This window comes from Neolamprologus multifasciatus, chromosome 18 (genome assembly GCF_963576455.1).
Source record: "Neolamprologus multifasciatus chromosome 18, fNeoMul1.2, whole genome shotgun sequence".
Lineage (NCBI taxonomy): Eukaryota > Metazoa > Chordata > Actinopteri > Cichliformes > Cichlidae > Neolamprologus > Neolamprologus multifasciatus.
In genome coordinates this window covers 24,215,053-24,241,171 of record NC_140456.1, presented here as the reverse complement: position 1 = coordinate 24,241,171, position 26,119 = coordinate 24,215,053, and the positions used below count along the sequence as shown (strand labels likewise).

The following is a 26,119-nucleotide window of genomic DNA, read 5'->3' as shown; positions in this document are numbered from 1 at the left end:
CACTCTATTGGAACACAGCACCAAAGGAACCCAGTGTACAGGTCCCAGTGTAAATCGCAGCAGGCTATGTAGGTGAAGCACTTCTGAAACACAACACTCGTGGCAATCAGTGACATCCGGACACCACGTTAATCACTTGGTTCACGTTCAGAATCCATGTTTACAAGCATGTAAATGTTTATGAATGCATGTATGCATGCAACTGGGGGATTCTCCACAGATGTTTGGGCTTAAAAGAAGAGCCATATACCTTCCTGCAGTTCATCCACAGTGAAAGGGTTGCAATAAACTTTTTTGGGATAAAATGACAAGTATGTAAACCCAAAAATCTGGGCACCACACGGGGTGACACAGGTCACTGGCTCACACCAGTATTCCAGCCATCGGGAATTTACATTTCAATTTCTCAATAATGTGGAGACCCTTGCCATTCTAGAGACTCGATTTTTTAGCTACACTTGATTTTTTTTGGCATTACCAAAAGACAGAAATATTGGCTACACTCTAGTATTTTGTTACTTTGGCGGCATTTCTATTAAAGGAGAAGTACTTTCTTCGACAAATTGTCTGCATCCATCATTTATCTCTCTGCCCTGCAGCCAGCAGCAAAAGCTCCTGTAAACAAACAGGAGAGATAGAACACCGACACTCCACCTTCAAACCCTGTGTTTACCACCGGCTGTATATCTTTCACTGGATCTGTTTAAAAATATCCCCACATATACAAACACATGCAGGCTGTGTGTGCATGAACTGTGAGTGCACACTGTGCATGAAGGAAAAAAAAATTTGCAAATTAGACCCAGGAGAGAAAAAAAAAAAACCTATATCAGCAATCGTGGAAATCGCGTTTGAGCACATGTGTAAACAGCATGTAATGTGGCAATCAACCAGCCTGTTGCTGTTGTGGGGTCCAATTTTAAGGCAGAGTGAGAAAGTTAGCTTGTAATCAGGTAGACAATGAGGGATAAGGGAAATTGGAAGCTTTGTGAGGCTTTGGGACTGTGTATGTATTAAAAAGGACAGGCACAATTAGGAAGAAGGATTAGATGTGATCACGACCGGATTTCTTTGCGTGCGTCTGCGTGTTTGTGGAAGTGTCCGAAACTCTAAATAACAGATTGGGAAACTGTCTTGCTAATTTGTATTCTGGCCAGCTTTCCAAGACTGCACTCTAGGCTCATGAAAATCTGCAATAAATGAAGGATAGTCCGGCACATTTACCACCGGCTAGATGAGTCATTCGGAACTGCGCAAGTGTGTACCACCCACTAACCTTTCAGAGAAAAAAAAATTACACTTGCTTTCATAACCACAGAAGGCAAGTAAAAAAGGTTTTTCATCCCTTCCAGCTCCAAGTATGCAGGTTACACAAAGAAATTCCCGGCTGTAAAAGCTCCCGAAGGACAACTGTCCAGAGTTACATTATGTTACCCTCTAGCACGAACAAAATGGATCGAGTAAAGGGGTGCGGGGGGAGGGGGGGGGCTTGCTGCTACTTGATGAGGATTTCCTGCAAATAGTTCTTTACCAAAAGTATGATTGTTTTTTTCCATTAAATACCTGTTTGTGTGGTGAGAAGTGAAGAAAAATGCTTTTAAAATAATGAGCACGCATATATTTAAAAAAATTCATTATTACAATTATTTTTTATGAACATTTTTCCTGAGATCACGGGAGGTGAAATCAGATAAAAACATCTTGGTGTTTACTCTGCATTTTTCCCTGCTGCTAGTGAATGACATACAATGAAGACAGGATATCAGTCTTTTGACGGGTTTCTTTCATGTTGCTGCCAAGGCAGAAAATTCAACAGCAAACAGATATTGCTCTCCTAGTAACACAAGCAGCTTCATGCTTCACTAAAGGTATATGCTGCATCTTCTTACCAAATAGTTTAATGTGAGCAAACAAATTAAATGCCTGTGTGATGCATTTTTAAATAAGCACATAAAAGCTTGCTGCAGACAGTTCATTTATCATTTAAACCAACGTGATGTGCTACTTATTATACACAACTTTCGAAACTAGTGTCAAATGAAAGCATTCCCTAAACACATCGGCTTACAGCCATAACAACACCTACCACCACTGAGACTCTACCGGGGAGCAACGGTCAGCACTAATGAGGAAGGCAGCCCATTTAACATCTGGACCAAAGCAGTTTAAACCGACAAGATTGCACAACTGACCGACTCTGCTATTCTAGGACTGTAGACTCTTAGCAACAAGCCTGAACAGTTAGAGGGGCTTTTTTTTTGGATTGTAATTCGATAACCTCACTACACTGATATCCGTTAATGGATTACTTTTACACTGAAAGAGTTTCAAGGGCACAAGCTGCCAAAATAAAAATGGAGCAAACTGTCTAGAATGGCAGTACAGATGAATTGCATTCGATTTCCTGCCATATAAATAGTGTGTCCCATTATGTTCCTGTTTTCTGGAGGTCAAACATGGGTGTCTGCACATGTGTCAGTTTTATTCTGTAATGCTGTCATCGAGCCTCAAAACAGAAGACACTGATGATATTTCTGTTTCCTGATAATTAACATGAGTTGCATTCCTCCTTCCTCAGCAGATCAAAGAGGACTGAGTCAGACGCCGGGGGCCAGATCAATTATCCAGGCAGCCATTTTCATTGTCCTCTCCATCTGACACGCCACAAAAATCTGGGCACTATCAAAGGCTGAAGACGCCATAAGCCAGCCAAGAAAGCAGTTTTATTTTATTTTACTTTACCGTCAACTTCCACTACTCACTCTCCTTTCCTCAGCTGTTAACCCTTTACTCCATTTGACATTATCCTTTCCACCTATCCGTTTTCTTTTGTCCTTTAACCAAAATTCACACTACTACTTTGTTTCAGTTTGTTATGCCATACCCTAACTGTATTGTCCATTCCCACCCACCCACCCTTATTCTGTTTTTTTCCACTTGTGACTTTCTATTTTGACAAAAGCCACCTTGTAAAAATTCCAGCTGGGATACGGTCTCTGAAATTCACTCGGCTGTGTCAGAAAATAAAGCAGGTTTCCCAAATCCTGTGTTTTCTGATGAGACTTTTTTCCCAAAACAAAACAACAAAAATAAATAATTTGATTATTCTGACTGCTTAAAAATACACTCCCTACTCTGATTTTTTTTATAAAATTACATATGTGAGTTTTACAACACCAACATTAACAACAACAAAAAACCTAAACCCACACAAACAAACATCTGCTTTAAATTCAACACTCCTCCCCTCACCTCTGTGTGCACCTTTGCACCACTTCCTGTGTTCACAGTTTTCTGATTGCTCACTGGATGATCACTGGAGCCAGACACTAAAGCTACGACCTGAACACCAAACTGTAGTTTAGAGAAAGCACACAGAGTCCAAACCCAAAAGGTCAGTAGTGTGACTAGAAGCATGCTAACCACTCACACCTCTGTATGTCTGTCCTTTCTCACAAATCCATTTAAATTTTACTTATACAGCGCTAAAATCTCAACAACAGTCGTCTCAAGATGCTTTGTATTGTAAGGTAAAGACCCTACAATAAAAGAGAGAGAACCCCCAAAGTGAGACCAGGCAGGGAGACACAATAAAAGGCACACTGTGGAAGAAAGCCATGGATTAATAATAACTAATGACTATTTCCAAAGTGGTGTATAAACACCACTTTGGAAATTCCAAGTGGAAGTGTTGCTGTTTTGACAACTGAAATTTCAGCGTGCATGCAAGTGGCCAGGGAGCGATTCAAACCTAGGAAGAGTGCTCGAAGTAATGCAACGGTGCACAGAATGGCCTTAAAGGGGAAATCGTCCAAATTTAAAATCAAGTCAAGTTATTGCCCTTTATGGGTGAATTTGTGACCTCCCCTCACAGAAGGAGGGAGGATTGGTTTTGCTTAACACTGCATATGTGGAGCTTTATAGAAGCACTCAGCAATAATGTAAATTCATAAAGATATAAAACATGCTACAACTTTAAAAAAAAAAAAAAAAAGGGGAGGGGAGAGGGGGGAAGAAAAGAAAGGGAGGATCTAGTATGTTCCCTTAAATACTTTGAAGCAGGCCCTTTGTCCTTAAGCTAAGTGGATTCAAAATAATCCCAGTCAAAGATATATTATAGACTGCTCAACAAGAACAGAATGAAAGTGCCAAGAGAGCTTTTTTTCTAACAAAAGGACAAAACGAGAAAAGGAGGCATTAAAAGACAGCCATGTTCGGTAATACTTTCATAGATAACGTAGACACAATTGGGCCATTCAGTCTGACCCTGTGAGATTAATAGGGTAACTCCGGGCAACCTGTCAATTACCTGTGCCAATACTAATATTCCATGGGACATGCGATAGGCTTGTTACATGGCAAAGCAAAGGGAAAAAATAAGGTCATTTTTCCTTGAATGTCCTTTCCACATTAAGCATTTAAATCATCATCAAACATTCCCAATATTAATTTAGTACATGGCATAGTTATGTGTATTCTTATTTATTCTTTTACAAAGTGGTTTAGATTTCCACAGAAGGTAATCAGGAGGATGTGATTATAGATTATACTGCTCTGATATAGACGTTCAAAGGAGGACAAAATTGTTGCGCAATAATTCAGCCGAGTGCTGATCAAACCAACAAATACAGAGTGAAAGCAGAGGGAAAGCAAATGCTAAAATAAATGAAAGAAAATGTAAGCGAATGCAAGCATAAGCAGGAATCTTGTTCTATAAAAACTGCTTGCATTTTGGATCCATTTATATTTTAAATACTCAAGTAGTTCAAATATCTTCCAGGTTTTGTGCTTGTAAGTTCAAGATTTCAACCTTCATTCATTGGAAGAAAAAACAAAACAAAAAAAACAAACAAAACAAAACAAAAAAACAAAACAAAAAAAACACACCAAAATACAAAACAACCCCCCCCTTCAAATATGTCCTTACCATTTTCTCCTTGTAGACCATTTGTCTGAGCCACTTGAAATCAAGTGGTTTGAAAGCAGATAGAACAAAAAGTGAGTCTTGTTCGTAGTTTTCTGGGTTCTGGATCGCACCCTCTGGATATGTAATCCTTATGGTGGTTTTGGTTCCTACATCTTTTCCATAACCTTTTACTAGAGCTTCATTCAACCTGTCAACGCAAGAAAGACAACAAAGGGTGGAATCAGGAATTTAGGAAAAATATAGTGAAAAGCACAGGATTATTATTTTCGATATTTAGATAAAACAGCACGTCTGCAAACAGAAAGACAAAGCACACTGGAAATCCAGCTTGCAACCTCATCACAAGAGCTAACATCTGACAACATCTGGGTAAGCCACAGTCATTCTGGAAACAAGTGGAATGTTAAGTTCAACCTGAGCTCTCAGACACAGTCACTAAAGGTAACAGTACATCCTGTTTTATTTTGGAGTTTCCCGTTTTCATCTTTAGCTCGTTTAGCTGAATAGTGGGCTGCTGTGCTCGCCTGTGGGCTGAAGCGAGTTCACAGTCGGCTCCACTCCAGGGAATGCCCGTCTGCCTGCAGTGAGCTCTGATGTCAGGTGGAGGCAGTGTATAAAGTATGCTTAACAAAAGGTCATAACAAATTATGTTACCGAGTCCCCCCCAAATAACAAAAAACAGAGCAGACTTCTCGATATTCCACAATACCGATTCCCAGCTCACTGAAGCAACCATGCATTCCTATTTGGTCATGTGTTGATGATGCAGAAGACATATTTTCTTCCCTTCAACTAAAAATTCAAGCTGTCCAAAAAAACAAAAAACAACAAAAAAAACCCCACCTTCACACTATTTAACTTATACAGAACACTGCTATTATACAGAATCCCTTTTATTTTGGTATCTTACCTGACCACCACATCGTATTCGTCTATTCGGGACCCCAGAGACTTGTTGGACAAGATCCCACCATTACCCACGACGATGCATCGTTTACAGCTGAGACTGGAAGGCAGGACAGCCAGACATTAGTCATATTAAGAAGAAACAAGGAAGCAAAAAGAGACTTCATGTTGACGCTGACGAGTAGGGTGCAGGTACCTGTCAAGCTCCTCTCCCAGCCCGTAATTTTTTGTTATAGTCAAAATGCTGTCTATTATTCTCTCTGCAGAGAAAGAAGAAAACAAAGCAGGATTTTAAAGACAGGACAGAACCTCCATACTACAATAAATCCCCATTAAAAATTCATCCACGAGTACATTAAATGCAAAATGTGGGTGAAATTCATTGCCAAGCTTATAATTTTTACCTCGGCAGTGAATGATGCTCCAAGTATCAAACATTAAAATACTCCATCTACTAATCTGGCACTAGAAATGGAGCTCTGTCATCAGAGTCAGTCACTTTAAGCGCTCAGAACGTCCTTTTAGCTCCAAAGACGAGTTGATGTTCTCAAATAATGAAAATGACATATTGGAAATCACACTTTTAAAGGCCAAACAGACTGCCAAAGATTTCAACATACCACCCGAGATATAACAATCTAGGTGGTCTTCAAACAGGAAGAGAGAACACCACCCTCCGTTTATTCACTCATAGATAAGGAGTGACCAGTGAACCTCAGGAATAGTGGTGATGGGGATTACAGGGGGGGGAAGCTGTTGTATTCTGGAGAGGAGTGAATCTGAGAGAAACAGCCATACGGAGTTAAGGATGGTATGCGTGTGTATGTAAAAACTCTGCCATAAAAGCACTCAGAGTGGAATGCTGTTTTCAAACAATCACATTCTCCTGGTTAAGTGGCCGGTGTTGTACTCGTCTCCTTGCATGGCTAGCACCCCTCTGATCACAGGTTGAGAAACGGCGATGTTTAGCCATAGCGTGCATTCCTGCCATGTTCTACGGGCTATTGTGCTGGAGTCATAGCTCCAGCATTAGATCTTGCATGCATTTCTTCCTCCTGACCATTTTTAGACCTCTTATATTTATAACTCATCTTCTTCAACATCCCAAATGTGCAGATTCCATTAGAGTTGCACCTATTTTTGTTCCATCTTACATTTGCAGGAATTTGTAACTATGTGGATTTAACAGCTGTGATTAAAAAAAAAAAAAAAAAAAGTCCTCAATTTGCATCTTCATCGTTTAAATTTTTTTTTAAAAAGAAACACAAAAAGTCTGGCATTATATTATAGCATTCTATTTCATTTATTATATTCATAATGCAGCACACCGTCTGCCTTTACTCTCACTCTTGTTGTTTTTCTTGGCCTCTTTTTGCAGACTGAGCGTTTAGACTGGGGCCTCAAACCAGGTTGTAAGACATATTATAGTCCATCCACCCTGTCTAACAATCCTAATGATTAACCTAGTGAAGAGAGGCGAGCAGAGCCACAGCTTATTGTTTGGATGTGGTGTCAATGTCTGGCGTCAAGTATCACCCTGAGCAGCATAAACACAAGGCCGAGGACCACACCTGGATCCGAGCGGGTGAAAAGTGAAAAATCACAATGGGTAGTGTGCTCTTTCAGAGGACAACATAGAAGCTAATTGCTCTAAGTACCTGCGGTAAACCCTTTCAGCAAAGCATGTCTTGTGGTAGTGCCAAAAGACAAATTGCTGCAAGTGCAGACATAAATGTGGAACTCTTGAAATGTTAAAAATCTTTACTGGCAACACCAGCGAATAGCAGAAGCATCACATAACACATAAACACAGACACTTTGCTGGAAAGAGTGGAGACTAAACACTACAACAAATCCTGTGATGAAAGAAAGATGATCACAAAAAAAGAACAAAACAAACAAAACAAAAAAAAGGCCAAAAATTTATCTGCAGTACAAAGATAAAGTATCACTACCCTTGATAAATTAGTTAACAACTGTGAAAAAAAAAAGAAGAAAAAAAAAAAACTGCTAATGACTGCAAATGTGAGATGTGTTCTTTGGCACCAGCTCACAGTCTGGCTGCCTTAATTGTGCTTCCTCCTAACTAAGTGTAAAGTTGCATAACGGTTGGTGTGATTTCATTTGGTGGACATGCTGAGAATGAAAACAGCACCAATAGTGCAGGGACATCACTCCTTTACTTGTAAAACTGTGGAGCTGCCTGATGAGGACACAGTTTTTAAATAGTCTGCTGCAGCTTTCTAACCCTGGATCAGTATTTGCAAAGATAGATTAGCTTCTCTGATCATTTGTACACCAAACTGGATGACGATCCAGTTTTCAGGTTTTCAAAAAAAAGTTAATGTCCCAAACTAAATATAACAGCTGGAAACAAGCATGGATACGTACAGAAGCAACTAACAACAAATCACATCCTTTCCTCCCAACAGGTTCTCCAAAAATAGCACTGCAAGGAATTTATAAACTTATGGTTCAACACCCTCACACCACAAAATTCCTCCAGTCTATTAACAGTTTAAAAAGAAGTCCACTTTGGACTGCAGAAATAAGATATTTAAAAAGATTTTCATTTAAAATTTAAATTATTCCTGAATTTTGAGCGATCACTGGCAGTGCAGCTTTATTTCCCCCGGAAACCAAACCAGGGCAGTTTAACGTTTATTCTTCCTTCTTCAGGCTATAGCTGATGTGTCCCAAAGATACTTCTTGGCAGAATAAAAAGTAAAAATAAAACTCCCACCCACCAGCGCTACTCCGTGGTCTCAATTTGGAATCCTTTGTGGAGTTCTATTCAAGATCCACACGTATCATCTCTCCACATGAGTACCACTAAAAGGGAAACCCCACTGCCATCACAGTCCGTGGAGAAAACAGAAACCAGGTGTAACACTCACACAGGGAGCGCTCTATTGATAGCTGTGGCTGTGTGTGTACATGAGTACACGTTCAATTGACGGTGGAGAACTTGCCAGAGCACAAAGGTAACATTCCCTTTACCTTCTGCTTGTAAGTATTGGAAAATGTGACAGAGCACGCCAGTGAAGACAGATTAATGTTATCTCTTAGGTTCCCATGGTACTGTATACTTGTTCGATATCTGAAGTGCTGGAGTGTGTTAAGGTCAGTTAACAAGTGCAAACACTTTGTGCGGACATGCTAACGTTGGAGTGTTAGAAGACATCAAATTTTCCGGTCCCAAGATAGAGTTCATCCAGCAAATAAATGTAAATCACTTGAAAGGTTACGACAAACACAGAAGTCTGCGGAGGTTGGACTGACTGCCTGAGAATACTTAAAAAAATAAATAAATAAAAAATCTATCATTTACTTATGAATGTTATACCGTGAGAGCATTACCAGTATTACCATGTTATGCTTCGCTGGCTGTGAAGGCAGTAAAGCAAGTATTCTTTAATTTCAGGCTATAGGTACTAGACTTTCCCAGCTGTCACCTAGGGATAGCAACCATTCAGTCACATTTACACCTACAGAAAATTTAGAATCACCAGTTAAAGTAATAACCAAGTCTGTGGACTGTTACCTAGAGTGCTGGGAGAGAACCTATGTAGGTAGAGTCAAATTTTGGATTTGATTGGCAATTCCATAACTACAGCTTGGTGAGTGCAGTTTTGACAGTCTCTCCACCTCCGGCAATGGCTCAGGAGGTAGAGCTTGCCATCTGTCAATCGGAAGGTTGTTGGTTTCCTTCACTCCAGTCTGCATGTCAAAGTATCCTTGGGCATTATGTTAAAGTTGTCCCTGATGCATCCATCAGAGAGACAGGTTGGAATAGAAAAAAAAAACTGCCTGTGATTGGGTGAAAGAGGCTTGTAATAAAAGACTTTCAAGTGCTTCAAATAGAAAAGCACTTTATGCGTGCCAGTCTATTTATAGGGGCTTAGTCTCAAATTAACTGTCCATCTACATCTGCAAGTTAGAAGACTTGCTTCCAAAAAGACTTTAATCACTCAAAGTGATTAAAGTGACCAGTTACATATTTTTTCACCTTCAAGAGAAAGAAGACTGTGTTGTTGGAGATTAGCTTTAACTAAACAAAAGGTTGATATGAGACACCCCCCCCCCCCCCCCCAATTATGTCTGTCAGTTTCTTGTGTCTATTGTAAATGAACTTCTGCAACCCTTTCCAATCTTAACAGAAACTCATCTTGGGAATTTGTAAACACTCTCTGCTTGCATTATTATTTGGAGACTATAATTATTAATAATTATCCATTTTTCAAAAATAATATGCAACAAACAAACATGCAAAGGAAAAATACATTATTGCCATATTATATATATTATGTCCAAAATACAAACTTTGCAATAATGGTAAATAGAAATTCTTTAAGTCACAGAGGAAATAATGAGCCTTATTTTTCTTAGATCTTAGATTTTCTCAACAACTCATACAAAACAAACCAAGTGGAAATTCAGTCTGAACTGTTAAAATAACTTCTTAGGAGACATTTTGAAATTGTTGGTTGGTATGTACTGACTGTAGCCAAGTACAAACAGTATGAGGAGCCAAGTGATAAAACCCCGATAAATAAATAATGTCATTGCTTCTACTGAACAAAATAAAATATTGGCAAGCCAGAATATGATGTTGATTAATACTGTAAACACGCAAAGCTTGTTGGCTCATATCTGAGATACCAGGCACTACAGGCACAAAACTGCACTACATCAGGCATCAATCTCCCACACAGCCTCTAAACGTAACAGTGGCAAACGAACACATGCTCAGTCTTACTTTAAATGGGCACTCCACCAATCTTTATGGCTTAAGCTTGGTGTCTAATTTAAAGGGGGGGGGGGGGGGGGGGGGGGGAACATGTGAAAATAGCTGTCCTGTGTGCCCCAGAACATATAATTACTATAATCCAGAGTAAACATACATACTAGTGGAGGGTCAACTGTGATGAATGGCTTTACCTTGCGTTTTAAAGCCGAATGGAGGTAAGTAGTTGTTGACTTTTGATAGCCGTTTGAAGTTTCGATCAAGAAACATTGGCGCCAATTTCGTAAACCTGTAAGAGAGAGGAAACAAAAGTGGAGATGGTTCTCATTAGCCGAGATACAGAAGATAAAAACACCAATGCTGTAATATCCAGTATTCTTAGTATAACAGCTCCTGTTACAAACTTTCAACAATTACTTATTGTGTGCTGAATCTACCAATATTTCCGTCGCTCTATGCAAATTTTTATGTCCCACCATCATTAAGCCTAGCATCCCCGCACCCCCTCCCCACACCCTGTAAAAGCTTCCTAAAATGAGCAAAGCCTCCACACACCTTAGCACAACAGCTCAAATCTAAGCAGGTGATAGAAATTAAGAGGTTGCAGTGCATAACCCATCAACATAACCTCTCCTCCAGGGCCTAAATCACATCTGACACATGATGTTGTCTGAAACAACACTCATGTCACAATGTTTTTTTCCTCTAACGATCTGAAGCAAGACTGAATTAGAGTGGAGGATGTTGTTCTCAATGAAGAGACTTCAGGGGTTGATAAAAAAAATTGTTTTACCCACGACAGAATACACAGTTGAAATGGCTAGAACAAAATGTCAGTCCCATTAGAAAACAAATTAGGCTTGATAGTCAAAAACACCCCAGTGGCCAATGTTTTTAATGGCCCACGACCCGCTACTTCCACCATCGCCTCTTCCTTATCCTGTGTGGCTATAGAAGTGTGCGTGTGTGTCTCTCTTTGATTAACTGCAGCTCCGATATCAAAAAGGAGTCATTTCCTCTTAGTAACGCCTGTGACCCTAGCGCTGGGTTATGTGCCATTTCTGCAAGTGTAGCTTCGGGATGGATGTGTGTTTTTATAACCCGCTGTCAAGCGCGAGGGATGCAAGGCAAGAGGAAAAAGAAGCAAGGAGCCGTTCGTGTCGTTTCTCTTCTGATGTTTACATGGATGGAGCTCTATGGATGTGCTGTTCTTTAACAAGCTGCCTAACATTTTGTGTCAAACTTAAAAGCATCGTGACACCCCTACAGAAAAGACAAAGCTAAGGAGATTTATCAAACGGGTGTACATCTTTAGTTAATTTCTAAAGAAATACAGAGATTACATTACAGAGTGCTTATTGCACCTCTTCCCCAGAACTAGACCACCAGCGATAGAAGTGTTGCATTGTGCTGATGCACCTGTCCAATAAACACACAGAGCTGTAAATTATTCCTCCTGCAGCCGACAAACAGCATTCAAACTATGGAAGCACGAAAAGACTCACAAGCTCAATCACACCTCTGTTTCTCAGCAGGACCCTTGAATACTTGTTCCCATAACATAACACTGCCACTGGTTGACAAGAAATATGAGAGACACAATGACCAAACATGGCTGACATTATTGGGAGACCTTCCGGTTAAGCTTCAGCCTCTTCCAAGCAAGGTAATCATTCTTAGAAATCCTCATTATTCTCCAGCGAGCGACTAGAGGTAGTTATGTATGGCTCTCTCTCCACCTTGACTCATCTCGCCTGACAGGGGCATGCACACTCAGAGACTTGTGTCCAGGCAAAACAAATGGAGATTCATTAAACCTGGGCCTTCTGAGGCCACATGGGGATATAAATAACACGGGACCATTACAAGTCAGTGAGCCCTGACCAACAGTCAGTCACTGACATCCTGACCAAGCAGAGAGACAGGGGGCTGCTTGTTGTTAAATAAGTAGTGAGGGCTCCCAAAAACAGCCAACAGGCAGGGATGCATTGTGCTCATTTCCTTTGCTGGGTCCATCTCTCACAGGCAATATTTTCATAACCGTGCCACTTCGAGTTCACTGCCAACACTTGATTTAGGGCTCTAATACAAACAGTTTGGGGGGAAAGGAGAGGGTGAGGGGAGGGGCGTAAAATAAATTGGAGACTGCAGGGCAAGGAGCTTCAGAAGAAGACAAACATGGAGGAAGCAGATGATGATTAGATGGAGACCCATAGGACCTCACTGCTAGAGGTTAAGTAGGTTTTCTTTAACTGTCGAACTGTCGTCCACACCTATTCACACAAACTGTTAACGAGAATATTTTAATGGTAAACGTACAAAGCAGGCAGAAATAAAGAACGCTAACAGATAAGATGTTAAACAGCCGACTTCCCTTCCACACAGGAGACAATAAATCACGACCAAACAAACACACACAGCACAACTGTGTACATTTGGCTGCACACTTACACTTATTTATACAAATGAGCATACAGACAAACTTATACTAAGTGCAGCATTAATTGTGCTTATTGACCTGTGAGAGACTGGGTTGAAGGTGGTAGTAATCAGTGGGCTCCCAGGGGTTTTCTGTGTTGAACAGAACTTTGATCCGACACGTGCGGCTGATGAGAGGAAGTCATTACCAGGGAGGACATTGTTAAATCATAGCCTCTCATATAGGTAGAGGGCAGTGGGACAAAGTGCTTTGTCCATCTTATTAAAAAAAAGAGTTACAATTTATAGCCCACAGGGCAGCTGATTGTGTTATTTAGAGCATTTGGAGCCACTGTAGGTCATATACCTTTAATAGACTCAATTAAATACTACTACTTTTAATTTAAAAGTTGGAAAAAAAATGGCACGGCAGAGTAACAAGATACTGTTAAGTATGGGAATTGAGAGCTAGTCCCAAATTGTTCAGTCTAGTAGAATGGCATGCCTCTGGGTGTCAACACTGGTGTGTCACCTACTGCAAAACCATGAAGTCAAACTTGTACAAACCTTCACAGTGGCTGCCCATGATTGTCAGGGATCACAATAGATTGCACCTATGTGTCACTACCATTTCCATTTTTTTTCCACTCCAATCTCTTAACTAAGGAAAAAAAAACATACCACAAAAAATTAATAAAATGAATCCATGTATGGAGACGTTGATCTCTGGAGACCATCTCAGCGGTCACTGGGCGACCGACGGGGCCCACCTTGAACATGTTGCTAACACGCTCCCATCTAAAGCCAATTTGCAATCACAATTTAACATGCATGTGTAGCACTTACATAGAATTATATAAAGTACCAATGGATAATTACCAAGGTGATAAGTAATTTGGGCTAGTATCAGAAGACTGAGAACGACTCTTAGAGCTCTGGTACACGAATAGCAGAGAAACCAGACAAACACAGTTGTGTGGCTTTAAAAGTACTTTAGTGACGTTAAGCTTTGTAAAATAAATTTGTAAACAACACAGTATTTCAATAGGTTTTAACAGAATGTCAAGTATAAAAAAAAATTCCCCCAAAGTAGCAAAAAAATAGAATAAAATAAAATTGTGCACAAATAAAAGAATTAGTCTTTTTTTAAGTCCAAATGATACCGGTGGGGCCCATGACAAACGGGTGTATGGCAAAAGAATTTGTCCGACAAGGAGTGTGTGTGATTGTCTGTCCTACCGTACTACTTGTACAGTAGAGGATTGTAGTCCATGTGCGTGTGAGTGTGCGTGTATATGTATATCGTCTCCTAGGATCTTGGGTTGGCTCGCCATCCAATGAACACTGGAACACTCTGGGTTCTGGAATCGCTGACCTGGTCTTTGGATTCGTCTCATATAAAAACCTGACCTATAAACAATGGCCAAATATATGTCACGTCCCCTTTAAGGATAACTCTCACAAATTAAACTAAAGTAGTGTCACAGTGCAGTAACAACTATTCAGATCAGCTATCATCAATTCAATCATCAATCAATTCAATTCAGTCATGTTGTACAACATTAAAATATCAAGTTTCAAAGTTCAAAGTATCAATATCCAAAATTTCACAGTATCAAGGTTCAATTATTTGTAACCTGCAGTAACATTAAAGATTATCTACAAGGTTTTAAACATTCAGGAATTATATTCACCATATAATTCATTTTCATTGTAAACATTAATTACATCCATCAAAATACTCACTGTATCTGTATATATATATATATATATATATATATATATATATATATATATATTAGAGATGGACCGATCCGATATTACGTATCGGTCCGATACTGACCTAAATTACTGGATCGGATATCGGACAAAAATAAAAAATGTAATCCGATCCATTAAATATCAAAAAAGCACCTCACAAAACTTGGCGACGTGGCGAGCCGGAGCAGTGTGGTCACGTGATAGAGCGGCTGTGTGTATTTGTAGCCTGCTAGCAAACATTTCATCTCCGAGGAAGTTATCTCAGAGAGAAGTAAAGCAAGTGTGTAAGTTCATCTCTGAATGTTTGTAAAGCATTCCCGCGTTAAGCTTAACAACTGATATATAGAGCAACTGCCTCTTCTCTCTCTCTCTCTCCTGCTGCTACTTCAATCGTGAAACTGCTTAATGATCAGCTGATCGGCTTTTCTGTCGCGAGTCTGTCTCTCTTCTTTGTTTTTGGCCCATTTCTCACCAGAAAGAGGAAACCAGCGGCTGAACAACAGCAGCACGTTTAAGCTTGATAAGCTGTTGTTAGAATTTATTTAATATTACTTTCTAGACCAGGATCTTTTTCTATGCAGCTGACGGCTGGTAACTGTGCAGGGGCGGATCTAGCAAAGTTTAGCCAGGGGGGCCGATAGGGCATGAACAGGGAAAAGGGGGCACAAAGACATACTTTTCTTTCTTATTCTCATTTAAAATATCTAGCTTTTAATTATTTAATAATTATCTGAATCTTACACCCAAAGTTTTAATCTGATGTAAAATGTATAGAAGTCCATTACTGTATATAGTAACTGTTAAGTCTAATATACCCTAGTACTTTTTAGTAGTAGTACTTTTTCCTTTGGGAAAGTACCATCTGTGCAGTCTGCAATTCTGTTGAAGAAAGATGTTGAATCTATTTAATTATTCTTGAAAAATAATTTATTTCTGTGCATTTTTTTCACCCTGCATCAAATTAAAGTTGATTACATCGATTAAGCATCATGAGGAAGAGGGTGGTTCCCTATTTTCTTTTGCTGGGAGTTTGCAACCCTATTAGTTAGGTTGCTTAATATTTCTGCTAAGTACTCTTTAAAATACCAGAATAGGGAGGATGGGGTAGGTTTAACTTTATTAGATTGATCAGTGTTGCTGATCTATAAAATATTTTGGGTGCAGTGTGTTTTTTTTTTTTTTTTTACATACAGGTATAACAGAATAGCTTTAGTGTTGTTGTTGTTTTTTAACTTGAGTATGAACTTATACAAAAAGCAGCAAGATATTAAAAAAACAGTTTTACTGATTAAAAAACACACTATATCGGGTTCATATCGTATCGGCAGATATCCAAATTTATGATATCGGTATCGGTATCGGACATAAAAAAGTGGTATCGTGCCATCTCTAATATATATATATAAAAAAAAAATCACAAATAAATAAGTATATTACCCCTTTTAAGAAATGGAATAATATGCAAATGCTTATCAGAAATTGAACAAAGTGCAAATAATCAATCTCAATAACATGTAAACACAAGGACTCAAATAGGAGTATTAAATAGACGTGCTTAATCCTACTTGTACCATAGGCCTACTAGTACAAGTGGAAATACACTAAAAATTACCTCCAAGTATTCAATACTGAGTATAGTAAAACAACTGATTGACATCAAAAATTAAACAGGAAGCAGGATAAAGTCTGCTTACAATTATCTCTCATAAAGTTATTTTTAGCTGCTTTAACCATTTACAGCTTTTCACATGTTAATAACTTAGATTATTAACTAACTAGCATAACAACAGTGCGTTTCAGAGACATCCAACAACTGTACCCACACTCCGCACATCACGTGTCTGATTAGCCACATTTAGCTTACCGCCGTCGAGTGGATGCTCAGCGTTACGTGAAGCCACAGCTCAGTAAACCTTCCGGTTTCGCTCTGCCCTTGACGACAACAAGTGCAAAACCATAATTTGTGAAAAAATATCAGTTTAGATGGTATTTTTTTAACTCGTTAGATGTTAATTTCTCCAGCTTACCGATAACAAAGTTTTAGTCCATCTGCTCTGTTTGGCTGTAGAAGCAAGAGACTGAAAACTTGGGAGCTGGTACTAAGGAGGGACAAGAGCTGCCCAGAGCTTCACCGATTGGCTGACATGCGAGGAGTGGAGTAAAACAATAGGCTCTCATCAGAGCTCATCAACCCTCTGAAAAAACTTAACCCTTGTTTGACCAGAGCATATCATATATAATCTGCGTCCCTTCTATGTTTAAATAAATATTTTGATCTTGTTTCTCTTTCATTAACAGGGACAGTAAGAACAGAACAATGAACATTAAATGTTTTAATTTTTCTTCTCTTTTGTTTGAGATGATTTTAGGAACTGGGTTACACCCTCCCCTCTTGAATTCATGCAAGTCCCTTTGCATGTCCACTGCGAACTGCATCATCTAAGAACAATAATTCAGCTTTAGCATTTAAAGAGTCAATGAAAGCTGTGGTTAAACCCTGAAATAATGATTTGACCACAGTGACAAGGGGATTTCCCAATTCGGCATAGTCTAGCCTTTTTGGTGGCTGGCGACTTCTTTCAGATCGTCGGACAGGAATTTCTTTGCTTATTTGCTCATCTCTCTCTTTGTTTACTGTTTCCCTGTCAAATATCAAGTCCTCTCCTTCCTCATCACTCCCTAACATGTCTGAGAGAAGTAGGATTTGTTCATCCCTCATGTCAGGGCGATCCGTAGAAGGTAAGTCTTTTTCCTTTTCAGATTCGTCGTTTCCAGGTAAGTCTCTTTCCTTTTCAGATTCGTCATTTCCAGGTAAGTCTCTTTCCTTTTCAGATTCGTCATTTCCAGGTAAGTCTCTTTCCTTTTCAGATTCGTCGTTTCCAGGTAAGTCTCTTTCCTTTTCAGATTCGTCATTTCCAGGTAAGTCTTTTTCCTTTTCAGATTTGTCATTTCCAGGTAAGTCTCTTTCCGTTTCAGGTAAGTCTTCCTCATACGAGGCTTCTCTATAACTTGCGATCTGATTGTCATAATGTTGGTTATGGTCAGCATGACTGGCTGGAACAACATCGGATATGGTGTCTGTACAAGCTGAAGTATTACCAGCCAACTTGTCTTGATCTGCAATCACATCATCCCGACCAAGACTTGATTTATGAGTCAGCAGAACATCTCGCTTGACAATGTACACCGAGTCATTTGGCACTGATCTATCTGCAAACCAGTGGACTGAAACAATATCATCCTCATCCGAGGGGTGATCTGCTCTTTCCTTGTCTTTGTGAGTGGTCTGACGCGTTCTGGGCCTTTTCTTTGGTTCTGGTTGTTCAGGTTTCACTTCCTTGGCTGCAGAGAGGAACCCACAAGGGAGTAAGAGGTCTCTGTGTAGGGTGCGTATGGGGCCATTCCCGCCCTCTGGTTTAACGGTGTAGACGGGGAGGTCTCCAGCTCGTTTTACCACCACATAGACGGTCTGCTCCCATTTATCGGCGAGTTTGTGTTTTCCTCGAATGCGTATGTTCCTTACCAGCACTCGGTCCCCGATTTCCAAGGTAGATGTGATCACATGTTTGTCAAATCTGGTTTTGTTCCTTTCGGCTACCTTTGCAGCACTCCGTGTAGCTATTCTATAGCTCTCCTCAAGATGGGATTTGAGGTCCTTAACATATTGGGAGTGTGACTTGTTTTGTTGTTCTCTCACAGGTAAACCGAAAGCCAAATCGACAGGCAACCGTGGCTGACGCCCAAACATCAGCTCATACGGTGTGAATCCAGTTACCTCGTTCTTGGTACAGTTGTACGCATGAACTAAAGGCTTTACAAAATCCTTCCAATGTGACTTGTCTTTGTTCTCCAGAGTTCCAAGCATACTTAAGAGTGTTCGGTTAAAACGCTCCACCGGGTTGCCCCTGGGATGGTACGGCATAGTCCGAATCTTCTGTATGCCTGCTACTTCACACAGCCCCTTGATCAGCTGAGACTCAAAATCAGGCCCTTGATCGCTGTGTAATTTTTCAGGAATGCCATAGTGTACTATGAAATGGTCCCACAGACACTTTGCAACAGTCCGAGCTTTTTGGTTCGATGTTGGGATAGCGACTGCATATTTAGTAAAATGATCTGTGATGACAAGAACATCTTTCACATTACTGCTGTCTGGTTCAATGGATAGGAAATCCATGCAGACTAACTCGAGGGGTCTTGTCGTCATGATATTCACCAAAGGTGCAGCCTTCTCAGGTAACGTTTTCCTGCGTACACACCTGTGGCAGGTCTTTATCTTTTTCTCCACATCTGAGGACATTCTCGGCCAGTAGAACCTGGCTCTGACCAGATCGAGTGTGCGCTCTATTCCCATATGACCCATGTTGTCATGTAGGCTTGTCAACACAGACTCTCGCAGGTCTTCAGGTAAGACCAACTGGTAATGTTTATTATTGCCTTCTCTTCGTGTTCTGTAGAGAATGTCATTGCACAGCTCAAACCTGTTCAACTCTCTCAGCAACAGGACTATGTCTGGAAGTTCTTTCCTCAATGTGGGAGGGGGTTTCTCCCCACTCTCCATCTGAGTAATAACATGTCTGATGCACCGATCAGATCTCTGGCTGTCTCTGAGATCTGCCTGTGAGAGTTTGGAAATGGTGTCTAGGCCTCCCAACGTCTCTTCCTGCTCAAAGCTGTCAGGTACAGCATCTCCAGAAATGGCAAGACTTTCGACAAGGGATATACCTGCATCATCACCCAAAGCTTCAGAGGTGGTTGAATGATAAACAAACTGTCTCTCACAGATAGCATGAACAACATCCTGATCGACTGAGTTAATATGGTCAGGATCTGACAGATGTTGTTTTGCGAACTGGCATATCCGGTCTCTCTCTTTTTGAGATGTAAGGTCATCAGGTAGCTTGCCATGAGGACGACATGAGAGTCCATCGGCATCTCCATTTTGTTTTCCAGAACGATACTGGAGTCGGAAATTGAAGGTAGAGAGGGCCGCCAACCACCTGTAGCTGGTTGCATCGAGTTTTGCTGAGGTGAGGATGTAGGTCAGAGGGTTTGAGTCTGTGATAACGGTGAACTGATTGCCATAGAGGTAGTCACTCAGCTTCTCTGTTACAGCCCACTTTAAAGCCAAAAACTCGAGCTTATGTGCTGGATAGCGGGACTCACTACTTGACAAACCTCTACTTGCGTAGGCGATAACCCGCAGCTGTCCCTCCTGCTCCTGGTATAAGGCTGCTCCAAGGCCCGTAGTGCTCGCATCTGTATGAAGGATGTAAGGCAGCTTTGGGTCAGCAAAGGCCAGGACTGGAGGCGACGTTAGCTTGTCAATGATAGCCTCAAATGCTTTCTGGCATGCAGGGGTCCACCGTTCGTAAAATGGCTCTTTTGGATCATGATACTGATTACTCCTCCCCTTTGATTTGCAATGTTTCCTCAGTGGTGGATAACCGGACGTTAGATCGTTCAGCGGTTTCACAATACTTGAGTAGCCTTTAACAAACCGTCTGTAATACCCACAGAACCCAAGGAAGGATCTCAGCTCCTTGAGGTTCTGAGGGACTGGCCAAGTTTTAAGTGTGGCCGTCTTTTCTGGGTCAGTTTCCACCCCGTGCTGAGAAACAACATGCCCCAAGTACCGAACTGAGGACTGGAAGAACTTGCACTTTTCGGGAGACAGCTTTAACCCATACTCCTTTAAGCGTTCCAGGACTTTCATGAGTCTGGCTTCATGCTCCTCAAGGGTTTTCGAGAAAACTATGAGATCATCCAGGAAAACAACAACTTCCTTGAGATTTATGTCTCCCATGCATCTCTCCATAAGCCTCTGAAAAGTACTTGGCGCGTTTGTCACTCCCTGTGGCATACGGTTTAACTCCCAGAAACCTAGTGGACAGACAAAGGCAGTCTTGGGCTTATCACTCTCTGCAACTTCGATCTGATAATAGCCGGACTTAAGATCGAGTGTACTGAACCACTTGGAACCTGAAAGTGCGGTGAAGGTGTCATCCAGTCTTGGGAGGGCGTATGCGTCTTTCACTGTTTGTAAGTTTAACTTACGGTAGTCAACACACAGACGTACCTGACCGTTCTTCTTCCTGACCACAACAATTGGCGAGGAGAATGGGGACTCGCTCTCGCGAATTACTCCAGTTGCGAGAAGCTCTTGCAGATGCTTTCGAACAGCCTCTATGTCGTGCGGGTGAATCGGTCGGGCTCTGTGTTTGAATGGTGTCTCATCTGATAGCTTAATGTGGTGTTTGACCTTGTCCGTCCTTCCAAAATCCAGATCAGTCTGGGAGAAGACCTCTGGCATACTGCTCAGCTTTTGAGTAATGCGGTCTTTCCAGTCAGAAGGGATAGGAGAGTCGGCAAAGTCAAATGTCACACTAGAGGTCTTGGATGGTTCACACTCTGATGGCTCACTCACAATGTGTTTGTGAGATAGGACAGTCTGTATTGCACCGAGTTCTGCAATCACGCTCTTAGCTGGGATGGTAATGTCATGCTCTGACTCATTGGAAACTACTACAGGTAGTTTGCACGACTGGTTGCTCGGCAAGTCAAGGAGACAGGTTTGTACTAAAAGCCCCCCAGGCAGGGAAGATACTGAAGGATATTCCAACAGGGCAGATCTCTCAGTGTAAAATTCCTTGATTGATACTGTCCCCTCAAGAACGACTGTTTTCCCAGCTGGGACGATCACTTCATCCTTTCCACGCATCCTCACTAATCCAACGTTTTCATCTGGACATTGCTTTTGCCGCAACTCCAGTACTTTGAGTACGGTTCTGTACCCATGAGGAATGGGTTGGTAGCCCTCTGGGTTTGCCTCTGTGTACATTTCATACACTACATCAAGAGTGTTTGTTCCAATCAATACACAAGACTTGGTTAATGTCCCGGTGTCTGGGACTACTAGAGCTAGTGTTTTGACTTCTAGTTCAGCACCAAGAAAGTTTTTAGGAAAGGTGATTCCAATCTCAACATAACCCAGGTAAGGTACAAGCTGCCCATTGGCCCCTTCAACTTCCAGAAGGTCATGTAGTGGCTCTATCTGTTGCTCAGACAAATACTGGTCATAGTAGGACTTGGTGACAGTGGTCACTTGAGAACCCGTGTCAAGGAGACAACTGCACACCTTACCTTTGAACGTGACTTGACCTGTACTCTTTGTGCCTATGAGCCTCTTAGGTAGTCTGAAAGGTTGTTCTCCAACATGGGATTGCCTCAAAGTGGCCTGTGCTCCTGGTTTAGCTTGACTTCCAGATTTAGCGGGACGATGTTGACCTGCTTCAGTCCCAGTTTGCCCCACAACTGAGACTGCGTCTAAAAATCCTGGTCAGCAGATAGAGTGTTTTGCATCTCCCAAATGCGACGCTTCTCTCTCAATTGCTTCCTCTTATCAGCGACAAGAGTGGGGTCTGGGTCATTACTGCAACTTGCTGAGATGTGGCCATCCTGACCACACTTGAAGCAGTACCATGGTCTTGGCTGGGTGCTCTGCCGCAAGTTGGCAGGCTTCGCACTTGTGACCTTGATGCTAGGTGTTGCCATAGCCATCTCACGTAAATCACACTCAGCCCTGTCCTTAGGTTTCGAGCTTTTCTTCTGTTTCTTTGCCATCAAATTAGTAAGCTGACTCTGTAGGGATGCAACTTGCTTCCTCAGATCTGTCAACGGGTCAGAATCAGATTGAGTCACTGTCTGTAGCTCACTACAGGTGCAAGTCTTTTGACAGTGTGCCACAACCCGCTGCCGGGTTGAACCAAGGTGTTTCTTCATCCGTGTGGCTTTAGCTGCCAGTCTATCTTCTTCTGTTCGGAGCATTAATAGAAGTTCTGAGAATGTTGGAGGTTGGCTTTTCTTGTTTTCAAGATTAAGATCTGAGAGCAAGGTGTGGTCCCAACATCCACGACAAAACTGCTTGAGAATGTGTTTATCGGCATCCTCAGCAGAGACTCCTCCCCTCTTCAGAGTGAGGTTCAATGCGCCCTGAAGACGGCAGAGGTATGCAGAGGCCTTTTCACCAGGATCCTGAAGAGTGTTCATGAATTGAGCGAAAAGCTCCTCTCCGTCTTCCACTGTTCCAAAAGCTGCATCCAACAACTGAAGGTAAGTTTCAGGTGTAGCTTCTGGGCTCAGTCTGTTGACAATGTCAGCTGCAGGGGACAACAAGCTCTCAAAGATCTTTCTAGATTTTTGAAGTTCAGACATGGCAGGGTCTTTCCTGAGAAGTTCAACATGTGAACGCCATGTGTCATAATCCGTCTCACCGCTGGGTCTGGGGATCCTGCCAGAGAATGAGCGGAGTCTCATTGGAGAATATGAATGTGCAATCAAGTCATCTTTCTTCACGATGTGCTCCACAATGACTTTCTGAATTTCAGGTGGGTTGAAACTGTTTGCCGCACTAAATGGGCTCTTTTTGAAATCAACAGGTAGGTGGGGCTCCGTACCACCTTGAATCAATCCTACCTGTGGTAGATCTTCAGACAACTGCTGGCGTGCAATCTCAGACGTTTCAAGAGAGGGGTGAAGCTGGTTCTCCCTGTTTGGATCATCAACTTGCATGGAGGAGAGCATACATTCATCATCGATCTCTGAACTCCCAATGATTTCACTGATCTCTGTCATCATCGACTTCAGTACCTCTTCAAAACTTTTGCCACTCAGTTTTGCCACCTGCTTTATTTCATCTAAGTAGGATTTGGTAGCACTGCCTCCCACCTTGGCAGTGTAAACGCTGGAGAGAGCTCTTACATGGTATTTTACAGCGGGCATCCCTTCAACTTCATATGTGTATGGCAAAAGATCAGTTAAGGCATCAATGGAGTTACCACTTCGGTACTCAACGATCAGGTTTTTGAAAAATTCTGAGTTTGGATCTACAACTGGGACGGCTCTAAAGGTACCATACTGCTTCAAAAAGTCAAGAACCTCTTCATCATCCGATGAATTGAGTGTACCGCTAACAATTACTGCATTGGGGACTTTGATACCTGAGCTCAATACAAAATCCATCTTGTGGCAATAGCAAAAGATGTTTCAATGACAATACACACTTTAAGGAGGTTTCAATGCTGATATTCATGCACCAAAGAGCTCCTGGCTGGCTCGCCACTTTTGTAGCACTTACATAGAATTATATAAAGTACCAATGGATAATTACCAAGGTGATAAGTAATTTGGGCTAGTATCAGAAGACTGAGAACGACTCTTAGAGCTCTGGTACACGAATGGCAGAGAAACCAGACAAACACAGTTGTGTGGCTTTAAAAGTACTTTAGTGACGTTAAGCTTTGTAAAATAAATTTGTAAACAACACAGTATTTCAATAGGTTTTAACAGAATGTCAAGTATAAAAAAAATTCCCCCAAAGTAGCAAAAAAATAGAATAAAATAAAATTGTGCACAAATAAAAGAATTAGTCTTTTTTTAAGTCCAAATGATACCGGTGGGGCCCATGACAAACGGGTGTATGGCAAAAGAATTTGTCCGACAAGGAGTGTGTGTGATTGTCTGTCCTACCGTACTACTTGTACAGTAGAGGATTGTAGTCCATGTGCGTGTGAGTGTGCGTGTATATGTATATCGTCTCCTAGGATCTTGGGTTGGCTCGCCATCCAATGAACACTGGAACACTCTGGGTTCTGGAATCGCTGACCTGGTCTTTGGATTCGTCCCATATAAAAACCTGACCTATAAACAATGGCCAAATATATGTCACGTCCCCTTTAAGGATAACTCTCACAAATTAAACTAAAGTAGTGTCACAGTGCAGTAACAACTATTCAGATCAGCTATCATCAATTCAATCATCAATCAATTCAATTCAGTCATGTTGTACAACATTAAAATATCAAGTTTCAAAGTTCAAAGTATCAATATCCAAAATTTCACAATTTCAAGGTTCAATTATTTGTAACCTGCAGTAACATTAAAGATTATCTACAAGGTTTTAAACATTCAGGAATTATATTCACCATATAATTCATTTTCATTGTAAACATTAATTACATCCATCAAAATACTCACTGTATATATATATATATATATATATATATATATATATATATATATATATAAAAAATCACAAATAAATAAGTATATTACCCCTTTTAAGAAATGGAATAATATGCAAATGCTTATCAGAAATTGAACAAAGTGCAAATAATCAATCTCAATAACATGTAAACACAAGGACTCAAATAGGAGTATTAAATAGACGTGCTTAATCCTACTTGTACCATAGGCCTACTAGTACAAGCGGAAATACACTAAAAATTACCTCCAAGTATTCAATACTGAGTATAGTAAAACAACTGATTGACATCAAAAATTAAACAGGAAGCAGGATAAAGTCTGCTTACAATTATCTCTCATAAAGTTATTTTTAGCTGCTTTAACCATTTACAGCTTTTCACATGTTAATAACTTAGATTATTAACTAACTAGCATAACAACAGTGCGTTTCAGAGACATCCAACAACTGTACCCACACTCCGCACATCACGTGTCTGATTAGCCACATTTAGCTTACCGCCGTCGAGTGGATGCTCAGCGTTACGTGAAGCCACAGCTCAGTAAACCTTCCGGTTTCGCTCTGCCCTTGACGACAACAAGTGCAAAACCATAATTTGTGAAAAAATATCAGTTTAGATGGTATTTTTTTAACTCGTTAGATGTTAATTTCTCCAGCTTACCGATAACAAAGTTTTAGTCCGTCTGCTCTGTTTGGCTGTAGAAGCAAGAGACTGAAAACTTGGGAGCTGGTACTAAGGAGGGACAAGAGCTGCCCAGAGCTTCACCGATTGGCTGACATGCGAGGAGTGGAGTAAAACAATAGGCTCTCATCAGAGCTCATCAACCCTCTGAAAAAACTTAACCCTTGTTTGACCAGAGCATATCATATATAATCTGCGTCCCTTCTATGTTTAAATAAATATTTTGATCTTGTTTCTCTTTCATTAACAGGGACAGTAAGAACAGAACAATGAACATTAAATGTTTTAATTTTTCTTCTCTTTTGTTTGAGATGATTTTAGGAACTGGGTTACACATGTTTTTGTACTGTGGTAAGAAAGCCTGTGCGCCTGGAGGAAACCCCACACAGAGACAGAGAGAACATTTAGACTTCAAACAGAAAAGTCCCAAATGGCCAGAGGGTTCAAACCTACAAACTTCTTGCAGTGGTAACCACTCTACCACCACACGCAAACAAGCAGGATTCAGTGCTGAACAGGTAGATTAGGAGGAGGTTCAATATATTCCTTTGCCCAATAGCTAGGTCAAGTAGTTACTTTAGTGTTGCAGCCTATTATTTAGCAACATGAAAACTACCCTTGCACAAGAACGCTAAA

The 26,119-nt window shown here is 40.9% G+C and overlaps 1 protein-coding gene across 9 annotated transcripts in view; it reads right to left on the bottom strand.

Moving 5' to 3' along the window:
• Positions 1-26,119, bottom strand: part of st3gal3b (ST3 beta-galactoside alpha-2,3-sialyltransferase 3b) — a 73,274-nt gene that overhangs the window by 11,357 nt on the left and 35,798 nt on the right. For all 9 annotated transcript variants that reach the window (XM_085139638.1, XM_085139640.1, XM_085139639.1 and 6 more), the window contains 4 exons: positions 10,775-10,869; positions 6,030-6,093; positions 5,838-5,933; positions 4,928-5,114 (listed from right to left, as the gene is read on the bottom strand). In XM_085139638.1, the coding sequence (XP_084995764.1) occupies positions 4,928-5,114; positions 5,838-5,933; positions 6,030-6,093; positions 10,775-10,869 (442 nt within the window). The remainder of the gene's footprint in view (positions 1-4,927; positions 5,115-5,837; positions 5,934-6,029; positions 6,094-10,774; positions 10,870-26,119) is intronic.